Source organism: Conger conger, chromosome 9, assembly GCF_963514075.1.
Source record: "Conger conger chromosome 9, fConCon1.1, whole genome shotgun sequence".
NCBI classification, from domain to species: domain Eukaryota; kingdom Metazoa; phylum Chordata; class Actinopteri; order Anguilliformes; family Congridae; genus Conger; species Conger conger.
Genome location: NC_083768.1, coordinates 42,949,727 through 42,967,062, shown reverse-complemented (window position 1 = coordinate 42,967,062; position 17,336 = coordinate 42,949,727). Strand labels below are relative to the sequence as shown.

Below are 17,336 nucleotides of genomic sequence, written 5' to 3'. Positions count from 1 at the left end.
AGGAAGCAGCAGGTACACACTTGCTGTACACAGTGTTGGGTTTTGGCGATATATCTAATATCTTTTCAAAAGTACCGAAAAGAGTTTCGGTTGTATGCGAGCGATCGTTCTACGGAGAGCCGGTGTCACTTTTTTGGTGGCTATCTCGTTCTGGAACAGTCAAACAGAGGTTCTCACGACTGCGCCCTCTTCCCATCAGCCCCCCTGGCCCCCGTGATTGACACACAGCGCACTGTGGCCTACGACCAGCTCTTCCTGTGCTGGAGGCTGCCGCAGGACTCCGCCCCCGCCTGGCACTTCTCCGTGGAGTTCCGGAGGCGCGGCGCGGGGGTCCGGGGCCGGGCGGGGCCGGGCGGGGGCCACGGGCGGTGGCACCTGCTGGACGAGGTGGCCGGGACCAGCGCCGTGATCGACAGGCTGGAGACCAACTGCGTGTACGTCCTCCGGGTGAGGGGCTGCAACAGGGCCGGGTTCGGAGAGTACAGCGAGGAGGTGTACCTCCACACGCCCCCCGCGCCAGGTGAGGGGCCACGCCCAAAACCCACCGTGCTCTGATCCGCGCCGCAGCGGTAGGAGCTGTATCCTGCTGTAAAATCCCGCCGTGTTGGCTTGACCAGCTTGAAAAGAGCTGGTCGCACCACTTCAAGCTGGGAGCTAGTCTGAACTGGTCCACCAACTAAACTAGGTTGAGCTGGGAGCTGGTCTGAACTGGTCCACCAACTAAACTAGGTTGAGCTGGGAGCTGGTCTGAACTGGTCAACCAGCTACCAGCTGGCTTAATTTCTGCTTTGGTGACAAAGTGCCTTGCAAAAAAGTGTTTATTGACAGAACTTTGTCCAACAAAGTTTTGCATTTATAGGTCAGAGAGTTTGGAGTCTTTGAGAACCAGCTCCATTTTGCTAGCTAGCCAGGTAAAAAAAACATCTTCATTCAAACACGTAACCTTTTGTCTTTGTTTCAGTCAACCAATCATGACGAAAAGTGTTGAATTCAGAATTTTGTCTGCGGACATGTCACACAGCACTTTGTTGCCGACGCATAAATTAGCCTTAACCTCCTAAGACCCGCACTCTTTTTTGGTATGCATTTTTAATTTCTCTTTGCTATTTGGGCTTATTGGGACCTGATAAGTATAAAAACTAAGCATCATCTTTTGACATGATGTAGTTTTTGAGAAAAATGATGTCCACATATGTGGACATCATTAAAAGGATCAAGAATTAAGAATTAAGTATTATGGTTGTACAGCCCAAAATGTGGAGTCCACGCATGTGTACGCCAGGTCTTAGGAGGTTAAAGCTTGAGAATGAAATTGTCTTGATGGCAGACTTGAATAAAATAAAATGACTTGAATGTACGCTACGCTAGACACCAGTGAAATATCAGCATCAGCAGGTTGCTGACCATTTTAAAAGAAAATATCTATTTTCACCAATATTGAGTGAAAATATTCATGATCATACGTTTTCGGCAGTAATAAGTCAATTTTAATAAGTCAAGTTTAATTAAAAAGTCAAAATAATCTCAGAAAAAAAAAAAGGGTTTTCAGGTTTTACCAGCACCTATGGAGTTCATAAATGTTGACCCAGGTCCATCAGCTTCAGTGTAATAACTCATCTTTTTCTTTCTCTGCCCATTTCTCCATCCATCCCTCTCTTTATTTTCCCATTTCCCTGTTCTTGTCTTTCCCCTCAATGCAACCCAGCTCACCTGTCCTTCACCTCACCCCCTCCTCTCCTCATCTCTTTCTTTCTTCTCATTCTCTTCTGCCATGCTCACCGCTCGCTGTCTCACAAGGACTCCGTAAGCCCCGCGCCCCCTCTCTCCATCCACCCATCTGTCCATCTCTCGCTCGAAGCCTGCTTGTCTTCCGCTGAACAGACATGCCCTCTCCATTAACCCTTTGAAGAGTAGGCTTTTTTGGAATTTTGATTTTTTTCAATGTTCTAGAGCTTTCCATTACCAGCAGTGATTGTGACATCAGCTTTGGAATGTTCAGTTGTGAACATTCTGATCAGATATTTGTGATGTCACTCCTGACAGGGGTAATGCATTAATGGCAGCTCTGCTTGTTTGTTATGACTGGAGCTTAACAAATTGGTCAGCGGCTTGACCTCTTGACCTGGGGAAAGAGTAATGACCTAGAACTGAACTCCTGTAAGACTCCCTGCCCTTTGTGTGGTCCCATCCTTCTGTTTTTCTCCTTTTAAATCTTTCCTCTTGTCTCTGTTGCGGAGATATACTGCCCTCTATCTCCGAGCTATAGAACCTTCGCCCTGATTGCAACTGGTGTTTGCCCAGAATGTTCTTGCTGTCTTCCTGGTCCTCTCTCCTTTCTCTCCTAATTTCCCTTCCTTTGGCTCTTCCTTTCCTCTCTTCCCGTTCCTTCCTTTCCTGCCACATCACACCCATTCTGTCTCTGTTCTTCTCCCCCCTGCCCGACCATCCGTCTCTCTCTCTCCCTCCCTTTCTTCCTCTCTTTTACACTCATCCCTATCTCTCACCCCACCCGTAAACCCCCCCCCCCCACATTTATCCCTGTCCCTGGGTCTGTTTCCCCTTTCATCCCTCTCTCCCCCACCCTCACCTGCATCCCACCTCTCCCTGTCATCCTTTCCCCCTCTTTTCTCACCCTTCACCTGCCCCTCCTCTTTCCCTCTCTCCCCTCTCTCCCCCTCCCTCTCTCTCCCCCCCTCCCTCTCTCCCCTCCCCCTCCCTCCCTCCCCCTCTCCCTCTCCCTCTCCCCCCCTCCCTCCCTCCCTCTCTCTCCCCTCCCTCCCTCCCTCTCTCCCCCTCCCTCTCTCTCCCCTCCTCTCTCCCCCCCTCCCTCCCTCCCCCTCCCCCTCCCCCTCCCTCCCTCCCTCTCTCTCAGTGCTGAGTTTCTCTCTGGACCCTCGCTGGGCGCTCCACACGGAGAGGCTGGTGGTCAGTAAGGAGCAGCGCTTCGCCCGCAGCGTCCCGGGCCTGTCCCTGCTGCAGGCGGCCGACCGCGCCCTCACTTCCTGCCACCTGACCTCCGACCTGCTGCTGGGCGACGTCGCCCTCGCCCAGGGACGCCACTACTGGGCGTGCTCAGTGGAGCCCGGATCCTACCTGGTCAAGGCAAGTCTGCGCGAGGTCAGAGGGTTACAGGGCCTTTCAGAGGGACAGGTGGTCAAATAGGAATAAGGGCACCAACCAAAACCAGTACTGTATATGCCTTGCAATGGGACATGGCTCAGTCCAAACAGAAGACACTGCATTTGGAAGAAATAGCTTCTGAGTCTGAGTGACTGTTTGAGTCTCAGAGGACAGTGAAAACAGCTTTGACTCCACAGCACAGGGCACCTAGACATAGCGTAGAAAAAACTATGCAGAATGCATCAAATAAAAAAAGGTCTGTCCTGCATTGTGGTTGTGGCTCCATTGTGTTTCTAGGCGCACCAGACACAGTCACAAGCATCTGATTTCACTCAAAATCATTCAGTTGAGAAAAAAAACGTCCACTTCCACTGCGTTCATGCTTCTGTTAATTTGTTTCAGTAATATTTCATAGTGATACTGACTCCTGGAAAACAAACCTTTCAGAAGAGAACAGGATTATGCCTTATGTCAGGGATGGGTAACTCCAGTCCTGGAGGGCCGGTGTGTATGCAGGTTTAACTCCAGTCCTAGAGGGCCGGTGTGTATGCAGGTTTAACTCCAGTCCTAGAGGGCCGGTGTGTATGCAGGTTTAACTCCAGTCCTGGAGGGCCGGTGTGTATGCAGGTTTAACTCCAGTCCTAGAGGGCCGGTGTGTATGCAGGTTTAACTCCAGTCCTAGAGGGCCGGTGTGTATGCAGGTTTAACTCCAGTCCTGGAGGGCCGGTGTGTATGCAGGATTAACTCCAGTCCTAGAGGGCCGGTCCGTATGCAGGTTTAACTCCAGTCCTAGAGGGCCGGTCCGTATGCAGGATTAACTCCAGTCCTAGAGGGCCGGTCCGTATGCAGGTTTAACTCCAGTCCTAGAGGGCCGGTCCGTATGCAGGATTAACTCCAGTCCTAGAGGGCTGGTCCGTATGCAGGTTTAACTCCAGTCCTGGAGGGCCGGTCCGTATGCAGGATTAACTCCAGTCCTAGAGGGCCGGTCCGTATGCAGGATTAACTCCAGTCCTAGAGGGCCGGTCCGTATGCAGGATTCTGCTGCCACTGGTTACCCTGGCTCACTAAACTAATTGCCAGATGCACCATGAATAAGTTACACCACAATAAAATGAGAGAAGAGCATTTATCAGCTGCTGTTTATATCACAGAATGTGGCTATAAATGATTGGGCCTAATAAATAATTAAGAGCAGAAGTTGGTATTAAATCCAGAAACCTGCCTTGCTCATCCCTGCCGTATGTAGTCAAAATGGTTGAAGAATAGTAACCATTTTGTTTTGGGTTTCTGTTGAACAATGGGGGTGCTACAGAAGGGGTTAAGCACTTTTCTCTTTATTCAATTCAAATTAGCTTTATTGCCATGACATACAAACTGGATATATATTCCCTCTCTCTCTCTCTGCAGGTGGGAGTGGGTCTGGAATCTCGACTGCAGGAGTGGTTTCACCTGCCTCAGGATATGCCGAGCCCCCGGTGAGAGAGAGAGAAAGGGGGGAGGAGAGGGGAGGGAGAGGGAAGGAGAGAGAGGGGGAGAGAGAAGAGAGGGAGAGAGAGGGAGAGAGGGAGAGGGAAAGAGAGAGAGGGAAGGAGAGGGGGGAGGTAGAGAGAGAGAATGCAAAAATGTATCTTCGTTTCCCACATTACATACATTTTACAGGATTGGGACGCACCCTCTGCCTCCATCCCTTCTCATCCCTCGTTCCTCTCTCCTCCTCCGCTCCCCCTCCCTCCCAGCTACGACCCCGACAGCGGCCACGACAGCGTGGCCGAGGAAGCCCTGGAGTTCCCGCCCCCCTTCGCCTTCCTGACGGTGGGCATGGGCAAAGTCTTCCTGCCGCAGACGGTGAACTCCGCCGCCTGCTGCCCCGGCGACCCCGTCGGCCTCGACGACGGCCCCCCCTCGCCCCCGGGGCTCGCCGTCCCCCTGCCCCCCCGGCTGGGGGTCTGCCTGGACGTGGAGAAAGGGCGAGTCACGTTCTACGACGCCCACTCTCTCCGGCCCCTGTGGGAGGGGCCCGTGGACTGCTCCGCCCCCGTCTGTCCGGCCTTCTGTTTCATTGGCGGAGGGGCGCTGCAGCTGCAGGAGCCCGTGGCCAATCGGAACGCGGAGCTGGCCCCGCCCAGAAGGGTCACCATCCAATCGCGTGGCAGCAATATGAACAACTGAAAGGAGAGATCTGAATAACCGAATGAAATGTTCGTTAGCCTATTTTCATTATCAGAGCAACATGTAAATATCAATCGCCTGAGTTGTTTTTTTACTTTGTCAATAAGGAATAGTTTGCTTTTTATAAAATCAATTTAGGAAATTTAGGGAATTGTTATTTATTTTGTAATATTTTTGTTCATATTTTTCATTTTCAGTAAGACTATAGCTTAGGTTGGCAGATGCCAATCATATTTATGCGAATACTGTATATTTAAACTGAGAATGACTCAATATAAACAATATAGTCTGGCTAAGTATGGAGTTTATCTGTATAAGTGCAAGACTGCAAAACCAAGGAAATTTTAATTCCTTTATTACTCTATTGTTCTACTTAAGCCTGTTCCACTAGAGCCGTTTTGTACTCAGCTGCACGGAAAGGAGAACAGACGATCCTCGTTTTTAGACTAAAGCGCTTGCCTCCATTATGTTTCACACAAGAAAGACAGCGTCTGCATCTCACACTTGTATTTTGTACAGATTAACCGTTCATTAATTTCACTGAAGTATTCAGACTGTTGACGATAATACAGGGATTATACAGCCTTTACAATCATATGCAAATGGACGTCTTTTCCTATTATGACAATTGTGTTCATGTTCACTATTATTATTATTCTTATTTTATGATTATTATTATTATTATTACTTGAGATTTGGGATGAGGAAAAATATTACTTCAGTTGTGTACTTTTAATCAGATACCAATGAACCTGTTCCAGGTGAGCTTTGCCTTTTACTGTGTGTGTGTGTGTGTGTGTGTGTGTGTGTGTGAAAGGAACTGAAGTAAAAAATCTGAATGCCCCAGACAGTTTTAACCCTTACAGCTATTATTATTATTATTATTATTATTATTATTATTATTATTATTATTACTGCTACTATTGCTACTACTAATTGTAATAATAATAAATACATGAAGAAGAAATGGAATTGGTTTTGTTATATAAACCAGTGACAGGAATGACTTTAGAATGTAGCTTTTTTTGGGTATTCATTTAGACACTGTAAACCTTAAAATTAAAGGAAAAATAAATGACAAATAAGCCGAGAGCTCCCTAACTTGTCCCTGAGGTGTTTGTCTCTGCGTGTAACATACTCTGGTGCGCGTTGTCTGTTTGGCACACATCGGTCTTTAGAGTCAACTCGATTGATTACGCGTCATTGGATTTTACCGGATATTATGCTACGGAGATTAAACTACAGTACTGTGTGCAAAAGTCTTAGGCACCCTAGATTATTTGAAATATACATTTGGTCTAAGATATTTATATTTTGTGTGCATTAGTGTGTCAGTAGAAAAGAGCAAATGTGAAAAACATTAATTTTCCAACAAGACACAGTACTGTATTTAAAATAAATGGGCTTTTTTTCCCCCTGGGATTTCAACCCATAGCCTTAAGGTTAGGTTAGTGCTCGCGGTTCATTCACTACTACCTTGGGACCTTCTGTGGAAGTAAAACACATTTAATTTACTAATGCACATTGTCCTACCTCAGTGTGAAGATGCACAGTATGGTTGTTTTTTGCTTTTCTGGTTAAATACAAAACGGCAATTCTGTACACAGTATTTCAAGTATTTCAAGTGTTATTTGAAAGGACATTAGCCAAACACACAGGGTTGCAGGCATCCAGCCACCGAGCATCAATCCAGAATACTCGAGAGAAAATTCAGCCTTCTGTACTTTTTTCTACAATACCTCTATTTCACCAGCATGTGGCAGCGCTACACGGTCTCAGGATCCACTGGTAGGCTATGCTTACGCTCGGGAAAGATCTGCGGTGGCCTCAACTGCAGTTGGAAATGGTAATTGTCCTAAATACATATAAAATACGTTATTATTTCAGTCTAAACAAGCTTTATGGAAGTCGCAGAAATTGCTATTATTTGCAATGGTAGTCATGCAGATTGTAACATATTCTACTTTGATGCATTTTGTTGCATCTTCACTGTCAGTGAATGCCCTCTTTAGCAGTAGAATTGCTCATTATTAACATACACAGAGGCATGTTTCAGATATTTAAAAACACACCGGATTTATTCAAGAACAATCGAGATGTGTTTTACGAACGATAGGAAACACACAAAGTAGTAATTTTCCTCAATCTACCCTCTGTAAATATGTATTATTGCTTTAAATATATATATATATCATTTGACTCCATTAATGTAATCCAGTTGGACTAATAATTCTGGGAGAGAGTATTTATCATAATTAGCATTGCCAGTTCTCAATCCCGGTTGTGTATGGAAGGAGTAAAAACGAAGAGAAAGACTCAAGGAAAAAGATGCAGGAGTTGGGAGCAATGTTCTTCTACTCTGACGTTCAAGATAGATTGTTGTACTCTTTTTCTGGCAGCGGGGGGCAATGTTACCATCTGTGTCACTCGATCACTTTCTCCGGCTCTCTCTGTAGTTAGCTGTAGTTCATAAAATGGCCACTTGGTGGCAACTTTCCTCGGTTGTGGCTCTGCTTTGACTAGTGGAGTACCTTAACGTGGAGTACTACTGTACGTCTTTACGCATCGTACTTTCTGAATACAGTTATTACAGGTGTCAAAACGCCTCGGGCTAAAGTAGCAGAACCGGCACATTCAGCCTAATTTTTTACGGTGAAACCAAAGTAGTCGTGTGATTGAAGACGTAACCCAGTACGTTTGCCAATAATTCAAAAACTGTCAGGCTCGTTTTGTTTCCATTGCAGAGCATGATTTATCAGCTATGATATTGTCAGCAGTATCTGTTTCATGCTAGCTATTGTCATGGGGATGATGTACGCGTCCTGTAATATGAAAATATGTCATCAGGTGATTTCTTTTCAGTAATAAATCGCGAAGACTGTTGGTATTTCCTAACGCAGCCTTTTCTAGTTGAAGTTGTTGAAGTAGACAACAGTGTTTTAAACGCGGTTAGTCCGGCGACCAAGAGTGACGGCAAGATCAAGTATCAACACGGGGTGTACAAAAACAGTGATAAAAGGTACAAGAAAATGGAAAAGGCTGAATAAGTGGGAGGGAGAGGGGAGAGCAAAAGAAATGGGAGAGGATCAAAACAGTTGGACTACAAAAAGAGAAAACACCGCCTGGCCAACTATAGTCTGTGACCTTTAATCCCTCGCGTAACTGAGTCAACACTTGACCCCTCACTCTCCCTTCAAGGGTCAAGGGTGAAAGGTCAGCAGGTGCTGGAGGGAGACGGGAGTCCACAGGTCAGATATCTCTGGGGTCAGCAGCAGCTGGATTTGAACGACCAACAGTCCCTTCAACTTCAACTACAAAGCATGTACTATTTATACTGCAGCGACATAGTAGTGTCCTATTTGATGCAGTATTGATTCGCTCCCCCGTCAACAGGATACTCCCTAGTCTGTATGTTCTAAAGCAGCAACACCAATATCAATGAAGCACAGGCCAGTTTGACTCAGTTCATTAAACCGACCCAGTTCACCACATTTAAATCAATACACAATACGGCATCTAATACAAAAGAGAGAGGGCCAAAGGAAGTGGTGTGGTCTCACCCAGCTCAATATGGTCTGAAGTCAGGTCAGTACACAGGAGCCCAATTAGCTAAAATATCAGTGCTAGGGGTAATGAGCAACGAACGTGCGATTTAGCTTCACATATTGACAGGTAGGGGAACATTTCTGTGTCTTGGTGGCTTCAGTGGTCATTTTCTCTAATGGGAAAAAGAGAAAAAATCACACAATCAGGAAAAAAGCAGGATAATTATGAAAGATAAGAACAGCTACAGGACAATGAGCCAGATTAGAAAGAAAAGAGGGATGAAGGAAGAAAGGATGAACAGAGAGGTGGAGTGACCTGTCAGGAAAGAAGAAGAGGGACGCGCATTCTCTCCCTCTCCCTCTCTCCCTCTCTCGCTCAGTGCTCTCACTCTCTCCCTCCCGTGAACAGCAGCTGGAACAGGTGTGTTTTTACTTATAGCAGAGAGCACAGGCTGCAGCCCAAATCAGTACACACAGCTGCTCCGCAACACCGCGCTCAGCAATACACACACACACACACACACTCCTACACAAGCGCACGCACACACATATACATACACACACACAAGTGCACACACACATACACACGTACACAAGTGCACCCACACACATATACATACACACACGCAAGTGCACACACACACACACACACACATGTACACAAGCGCACGCACACACATATACATACACACAGAAGCGCACGCACACACATGTACATACACACACGCAAGCACACGCACACACATATACATACACACACATACACACACTGCACACACACACCGTTAACAAAGGTCTCAATTCACACTCATCACTAAGTGCGACACACCAGACCACTGCATCAGACTGCACACACAGTCACGCAGTTCTTTGTAATACAAAGGTCCACACCCACCGACGCAATATACAGACAGTAACAGACAGTATGCCTAGGCTGCCAACTTTCGGGTTAGGGGCTGTCAACAAACATCAGCTCTCCATGCTGAAACAATTGTCTTTGTCCTGCGAGCTGACAGATAAACTGTTTAATCAGGGATCGGGGAGCGGCTTTGTTTTTAGTTGCGGTCTTTTTATTTGCCGTGAGATGTGTTTGGGTGGCGCGACAGCATCGGATGGAGCCTGTTAGTGTGTGTCTCACACCAAAAGCCTGAGAGTTCCCATCTCTGCTGTACACACACAGCTCACAGGCCCTCTGTATCACACTGCACACAGCACACTGCTTGATATACTAACACTGTTTGGGTTCATTAGCTGTGTGTGTGTGTGTGTGTGTGTGTGTGTGTGTGTGTGTGTGTTTGCAGCTGCTCATGTACTGCGTGTATGTGTTGGGGTATAGTGTCAGTTAAGTGTGTGTGTGTGCGTGTGTGTGTGTGTGTGTTGATGGTGGGGGGTGTTCAGTCAGTGTAAAGTGTGTGCATGTGTGTGAGTATGAACTGCATGAGTAATAGTATAGTGTGTGTGTGTGTGTGTGTGTGTGTGTGTTAAAGACTTCTGGCTTCTGACGCAGGAAACAGAGGGATCCTGTTTGTGATCAGACCTCTATTGTTACCGTGACGACTGTACTCACACACACACACACGCACACACAGGCCTCCCCAGCCCACACTAACCCCTGTCTACATCTCCCCCAGTCTGTTTAGACTGTTTAACCCCCTCGTCTCTGTCTCGTACTGGAATGTTAATACACTGTAAGCACAGTTATTGTGTTGGTGCTAGCAAGTACAAGCATTCCTCTCTCTCCCTCCCTCTCTCTCTCTGTCTCGCTCCCTCTCTGACTCTCTCCCTCCCTCTCTCTCTGTCTCTCTCCCTCTCACACACTCACACACCCTCACCCTCTCTCTCTCCCTCACACACTCTCTCACATTCTCTCTCTCACTCTCTCTCTCCCTCTCTCGCTCTTTCTGTGCATATATCTACATTCCTTCTGTTAGCATCTGGAATGAGTGTTTGATTGAGTCCATCTTGAAAGCTGAACTCGCACCTGCAGTGTCCCTGTTCTCACTCCCACCCCTCCCATATCTGGGCTCCCTCCATCTCTGCCTCTTCCTGGGGTAGTTGTTTCGGCTGCTCTGTAGTGCTGCAGGTTTCCTGAGTGCTGGAACATTTAGTTGGCAGAGAGCTAGGCTGAGAAGTGCTGGGATTTCAGTTCCCACTGAGCCTTACGCACGCACGGTGTTGCTCACACACACACACACACACACATACACACACACACACACACACACACACGAGCATGGTGTTACACACATACCAACACACACAGAGTTATACACACACAGGCACGCGCGCGCACACACACACACACACAAGCACGGTGCTACACACATACCAACAGACACAGAGTTATACTCACATACACAGGCACGTGCACACACACAGACACACATGAACGAATGCCATACACACACAGCAAACAAGCACACACATACACACAATAGCTCTGTCACAAATGTTAAACATAGAATTGTACAGTACGCAGAAATATAATGGTATGGTAATACATACAGGTAAATAAACAAGCGCATGTACATCCAGACACAAACTCTATTCTCTGTCTCTTTCACACATACGCCCGCACACACACACACACACACACACACACACAATTAATGTGAACAAGAACCAATCTGTTCCAAACACCATTTATATAATATGACACACACACCCCAGGGACATTTATTCAGTTTCGCGTCTAATATAAACAGCAAGGCACTAAGAATAACGACACATTTCTGGGTGAATGGTGTTTATATTTCTACTCTCTACCTCTCTGTTCGGCTGAAGTGTGCCTACGGAATACACAGGCTAATGCTCAAGGTTGACCGGATGTTATAATTCCTAGCGCCTTTGGAAGTATTGTCCTTACTGCGTGCTCAGAACGTACAGCCAATTCTTTGATGGCTCAAATACTTTATTTTGTCCCAGCGTTTAGATATAACACACCTACTATAGTATTTCTGTACATTCAGCTATTTCGTTTTCAAATATTAAACGTATGACTTTAAAATAATTTATGTATATTACGAGCCAGGAAGTTTTTTTCATTATTATTATTTTTTATTACGAGCCAGGAAGTGAGAAATTTCAATCGAAGCGAATTGCAACATTCCTAGAATTCCCCATCGCAAAGTTTTCTGGAAAAGACCACACGTCCCACAATTCATCGTAATCCCGTGACGTCATATTATTGCGCTCGACTTCATAAGCGGTGAGCTGGCTGTTAAGAGGTAACATTTAACTTAATTTAGGAATACGATATTACTGCCAACAAATTATGTATTTTTGACTCGCGATATGGCGGACTGTTGAATTTAACCGCAATCGTTTGAACTGTACATGTGATTTGGTATTTATTACTCTCCATATTCAAAATCAGTCATTTGACAGCAGTGAGAACACAGCGAGGCGGATAGGTTACTTGCAGCTTTGAGTACGTTAATCTTTAGTTTTGATGAGCACGTCTGTTAGAACAGTGTCATCGGCGTTTCCATCGCCATTTGTGTGGCCATTTGTCTGAATTATGGGAATTATTTTTGTGTATGCATGCAGTGTTTGCATTTGGCTTACGAATCTCTGTGCTTCAGTCGCGTTAGGGTAACGAAATTATTATTTCTGCCTTCTCATTATTTTAATTCAAAATCCTCCAGCTTTCCACCGTCTCCTGTGCTCCCGTCGTCATGACTAAGCTTCTGCAGTGGCTGCTCGGCGTCTCGGTGGTTGGGCTCGCCTGGGCGCTCCTGGCCCTGGACCTGCTGAACCTGAAGTTGCCCCAAGCGTACAGGCAGGTGGTCTGGCCCATGCCTGTGTATCTCCTGGTGGTGTTCGGGTGCTACTCCCTGGCGACCGTCGGATACAGAGTGGCAACCTTTAATGACTGCCAGGAGGCGGCCAAGGAACTCCAGTCTCAGATCCAGGAGGCTAAACTCGACCTTCAGAAAAAAGGATTGAAATTCTGATCCAAAGTGGGGTCTCTTTCCCCTCTCTGACAGCCTGGTTTCAGCTTGGTGTTGGACAGTGTGACCATGTCTAATTGTGCAAGGAAGCTGCAAGCCTGATCGAGGTCTGTGAAATACTGTGATTGTGTATGGTTCACTTGTTGAACTCATCACATGTATCATAATGAAATGTTGTTTGTACCTGTGGCAGGGTGGTGTTGGTTTCAAACAGGTATTTTTTGTCAGGGAGACAGGGTGGGGCTGGGTTAGTTAGTTATTTCATTGGTGTGTAATTCTGGTTCTGGGGATCCATAGTTTGCAGCTTCCGTCCAATTAGCAACTGTCTGAAACCTGGAACAGCCAATGAACAGTCCCAGTCCAGAAAATCTATTACTCGACAGTGATGACCATCGGACCCCCCCCCCCTTAACAGGATAATGCTTCCAAGTCCTGTATCCATTCAAATGTAAAGAGTTTTAGTATTGCTTGTTGGGCAACCTAAAGATAAGATACAGTTTTGCGTTACATGGAATACATGGCATACAAAGGCTATGTAACACAATACTAAACATGACTACTTTCATTGCCTAACGTTGTTGTGTCCCAAACATTATGGTGTCCTGAAATGGGAGGACTGTGTATACGCACTGCTGTAATTGAAACATGGTGAAACCAAAATGTATAAAAATACCCTTTATTAAAATCTGGCAACGTGCACTTTAACCACATGTTATTATTTTATTAGAAATCTCAAATTGTGGAGTAGAGGCACAAATGATGGGTCTTCATTCAGAACTTTATGGAGGGCACTGAATATCTAATAAAGTGGTCACTGAGTGTATGTTTTTCATTATCAAAGTCACCAACTTTACAGCTGACTTTTCAGCAGCATTTCACGTAGTTATTTGCTGTTTATGGTACTAGATCGTTTGTGTATCAATTGGATTATATAAAGTCTGTTTATTATAATGCTTTTTTTAGAAATAAACTTTTTTTTAAACTTGGAAACTTTCATGAATAGTCCTTACTGAAATGAGACAAAGCGTGTTTCACTTTGGGCAGCATACGAATGCAGTGAAGTCTAAATAAATGGCTCGCTAAAAGGTTATCATGACAGACAGGTTCAGTATAAATACAGAGAGATGTTAACATCCTGCCATCCTTCTTTTGCTCACTGGCCACCTCTCCATACAACTACAGTGGGGACCAAAATCTGAAACCACATTGAAAATCTGGAGGGGGGGTATTCCATTACTAATAATATAATTAGTAATGGAAAAGTTTTTTATTAAATTGGAAAATATTGCAAAATAGAAGCATTTTCACTTGCGGTCACAGACGTTTGGACCCCACTGAATGTATGTATGTTAGGTGTGACTCTTACAGCTTCGAGCTGTGTACTCAAACTAGGGGGAGGGATATGGTCGCATTGAACCAGTGACAAAAATAAAGTACTAGGCCTATATATAATACTCTTTCTAATGGAATTCACAGTCAAGCATGATACATGCACTGCACTAATTATGGCCTGCATGCAATTGTGTTGGTGTACGTTACAAATGTACTAATTATTTATCTGGCCATATGTTTTTTTAGTTTTTTTATAAGCACTGAGTTAAAAAAACTATTATTTTGTTTCCATTTTTATTTCCCAATTACTGTCTTTTGGGCATTAAAAGTGTAGCAACCAGTGGCTTAGAGGATTACTGAAATAAAACTGAAATAAAAAGTTTCACTGAGCTTGTCTGGTGTATTAGAACCTATGAAATACTTTGAAAATCAAAGTGCACAACCCATCTTGAATTGAATCTTGGTTGACTCAATTGCGCCAGGCAAGATCAATCGAGCGCAGAAAAGTTGATGTATTTTACCCAGGTCTGAGCCAGGCGATTGTGCCTGTGCTTCGGCCTTCATTTAGAGCATGTCCACAGATCTTCAGGGCGCGTGATTGCCTGGATCACAATCCTTTGTGTGCGACCTCAGTCGATCCCTATGCCGTGCGCATCTATGGACGTACACGGTGCCTTTGAGGACTCTCCCCAGTTGACTGGCGCAGACCTCAGGAAGAGGAATGATTTTATAACTTGTGTTTTGTGTTTGTATTAGAACGGTTGTGTACATTAGGGGTGGCGGGCGTGGGGGTTCGGGCATCACAGAAAACATCCTCCCTCTGTCATAACACATGGGCTTGAACGGTAACAGAGTGTTGGCAGAATCATCCGAGTGCAACAGAGAACACGGCGCGCAGCGTAAGATGTTTAATGTGTAATCTCATCCAGGCACCCCATTAATGGAATTTAGTGCTCCCACAAATTATTTAAATGGAACCCAAACCCTTTCGCTCTGCAGATTGTTTAATGTGCGTATGACTCTCACATATTTTAGCCAGTCGTCTGTCCTCCTCCATCTTTGGTAAACCCTCTTTTTATCAGTGTGCATTCCTCCCTGAGGCTAAGACATGGGTTTGGAGCCAGGGTCAGTGCGGGGCCAGGGGGTGCATGGCTGGGATATGACCGGAGGAGTGGGAGAAAGTCTCTACGGAAACCTCTGCGCAGCACCTTAGACGAGGAGCGGTTAGCCGTTAGCGGTTAGCCGTTAGCGCCGCCCGCTGTCTGCACAAGGCCGTCAGTTAGACTCGGATTCTCTCTCCGCACTGTAGCAACAGAACTCAACACTTTAATGCGTGACATCACAAATATGTGATTAGAATGTTCTTTACTGAATATTCTGAGATACTGAACATTCTAAGAATGTTCTTTTCTTTACTGAACATTCTAATGCTGATGCAACAATCGCTGCTGTCAATTGAAAGCAATTGAGTTCTAGAACATCGATTTGAAAAAAAAAAACTAAAAACATTCAGATAAAGGAATGCACTTCAAAGGGTTAACGCTGAGAGGCGGGAGCGCTAATGCGCCCCGTGTATGTGGACACATGCGCTGACAGAGATGAGCGTGCTAATGCGTGCGGAATGCATGCTGCGTATAGATTACAGAGTACATTAGCAGATGTACAATGCACAAATAGGATGTGCATTGCAAATGAACTCAGCAGGGTCTTAACAGACTGGTGAGCCCGCTAATGGATGCAGTGTATACACGGAGCTAAATGGAGCTGTGGTTGTCGGCCTACATTAACGGAGGGGGGGGAGATGTGATTGAGCTGCGGTGATAGGCAGGTGGGAATATTCATGCACACGATGACAGTGTACACACAGTGTGAGACCAGCGACAGTAAGGCCTTTTGCGAGGGTCTGAAATTGACACCCCCGTGTTTGGAAAGGGGGGGAGAGGTGACAGGGTTTGTGTTTGTAGCGCGGGGCAGAGACACAATAACAGGAAGAGACGACAGGCCCGGGGGGGGAGGAGGGGGGAGAAGGCCGACGGGTCGACGCGCAGGCCGGCCGTCTCCAGGAGGGAGAGACGGTCAGGAAGCGAAAGAAAGACAGGAAGAGAGGGATGAGCGGCGTGGAGACAGACAGCGGGGCGGGTCGGTCACACCCTGTCTCGGCCGCGCTGGCGGTGAGCCAGGCGAGGTACAAGCGGCTCCACACGGCGGTGACACAGGCGCTGTACAAGCAGCTCCACACGGCTGTGAGGTGAGACAGGCCCTGTACAAGCAGCTCCGCACGGCGGTGAGGTGAGACAGGCCCTGTACAAGCAGCTCCGTACGGCGGTGAGGTGAGACAGGCCCTGTACAAGCAGCTCCGCACGGCGGTGAGGTGAGACAGGCCCTGTACAAGCAGCTCCACACGGCTGTGAGGTGAGACAGGCGCTGTACAAGCGGCTCCACACGGCTGTGAGGTGAGACAGGCCCTGTACAAGCGGCTCCACACGGCTGTGAGGTGAGACAGGCCCTGTACAAGCAGCTCCACACGGCTGTGAGGTGAGACAGGCCCTGTACAAGCAGCTCCACACGGCTGTGAGGTGAGACAGGCCCTGTACAAGCGGCTCCACACGGCTGTGAGGTGAGACAGGCCCTGTACCAGCAGCTCCACACGGCGGTGAGGTGAGACAGGCCCTGTACAAGCGGCTCCACACGGCGGTGAGGTGAGACAGGCCCTGTACAAGCGGCTCCACACGGCGGTGACAGCGACCGACGGCTGTCCTTCCCTGACGACGGGCTTAGCGCTCTGGGGAGCGGGCGTAGATACGGAGCGCTAACAAAACCAGCCTTTCCTCCTCCTCCTCCTCCTCGCTGTCTCCTCCCGGGGCTCCTCCACGGCTGCGCCCGTCGGGAGGGACGGCGGTTACTCATTTACCTCAAAAACAAAAACCCCCGCGCTGCATGGCCCCGCCTCTCCACTCCCGCGGTCCGCCGCGTCTCTGAGGAGCGTGTTTAGCCCAGAAACGAGGCATCGCTTTGACCCGGTTTCCTGCTTCGCCGTCCTCTTCGTTTTTCTCCATTCTTTATTAACACAGAGGTATTGTACTTTGTGTGTCTCAGGACAGCCCAGAGCGTTTCCAGGGCGACGGCTTGGTGCGGGAAGCACAGCTGTAGGCCTACGGTGCATCGCCATGGCAGCGGGCCTGACGGCTGCCTGCTTAACTGGGCCATGCGAATGCAA

General features: G+C 47.0%; 2 protein-coding genes across 4 annotated transcripts in view; both read left to right on the top strand.

Annotated features, from left to right (window-relative positions):
- LOC133137316 (tripartite motif-containing protein 46-like) overlaps nucleotides 1–6,371 on the top strand; it is a 17,949-nt gene extending 11,578 nt beyond the window's left edge. For both annotated transcript variants that reach the window (XM_061255516.1, XM_061255515.1), the window contains exons 9-12: nucleotides 200–520; nucleotides 2,873–3,102; nucleotides 4,528–4,595; nucleotides 4,857–6,371. In XM_061255516.1, the coding sequence (XP_061111500.1) occupies nucleotides 200–520; nucleotides 2,873–3,102; nucleotides 4,528–4,595; nucleotides 4,857–5,289 (1,052 nt within the window). In that variant the 3' untranslated portion in view covers nucleotides 5,290–6,371. The remainder of the gene's footprint in view (nucleotides 1–199; nucleotides 521–2,872; nucleotides 3,103–4,527; nucleotides 4,596–4,856) is intronic.
- A 5,613-nt stretch (nucleotides 6,372–11,984) lies between these two features.
- LOC133137404 (dolichol-phosphate mannosyltransferase subunit 3-like) lies at nucleotides 11,985–13,777 on the top strand. 2 transcript variants are annotated; one of them, XM_061255664.1, is made up of 2 exons: nucleotides 11,985–12,061; nucleotides 12,482–13,777. In XM_061255664.1, exon 2 carries the CDS (start codon nucleotides 12,512–12,514, stop codon nucleotides 12,788–12,790), a length of 279 nt encoding a protein of 92 aa, XP_061111648.1. In that variant the 5' UTR covers nucleotides 11,985–12,061; nucleotides 12,482–12,511; the 3' UTR covers nucleotides 12,791–13,777. The 2 variants fall into 2 exon arrangements, with proteins under 2 accessions (XP_061111648.1, XP_061111649.1); XM_061255665.1 differs by lacking the exon at nucleotides 11,985–12,061 and adding an exon at nucleotides 12,068–12,264.
- The last annotated feature ends 3,559 nt before the right edge of the window (nucleotides 13,778–17,336 follow it).

Excerpts from the sequence above, each read along its gene's own strand:
- LOC133137404 (XM_061255664.1), top strand. The coding sequence starts at position 12,512 with ATGACTAAGCTTCTGCAGTGGCTGCTCGGCGTCTCGGTGGTTGGGCTC.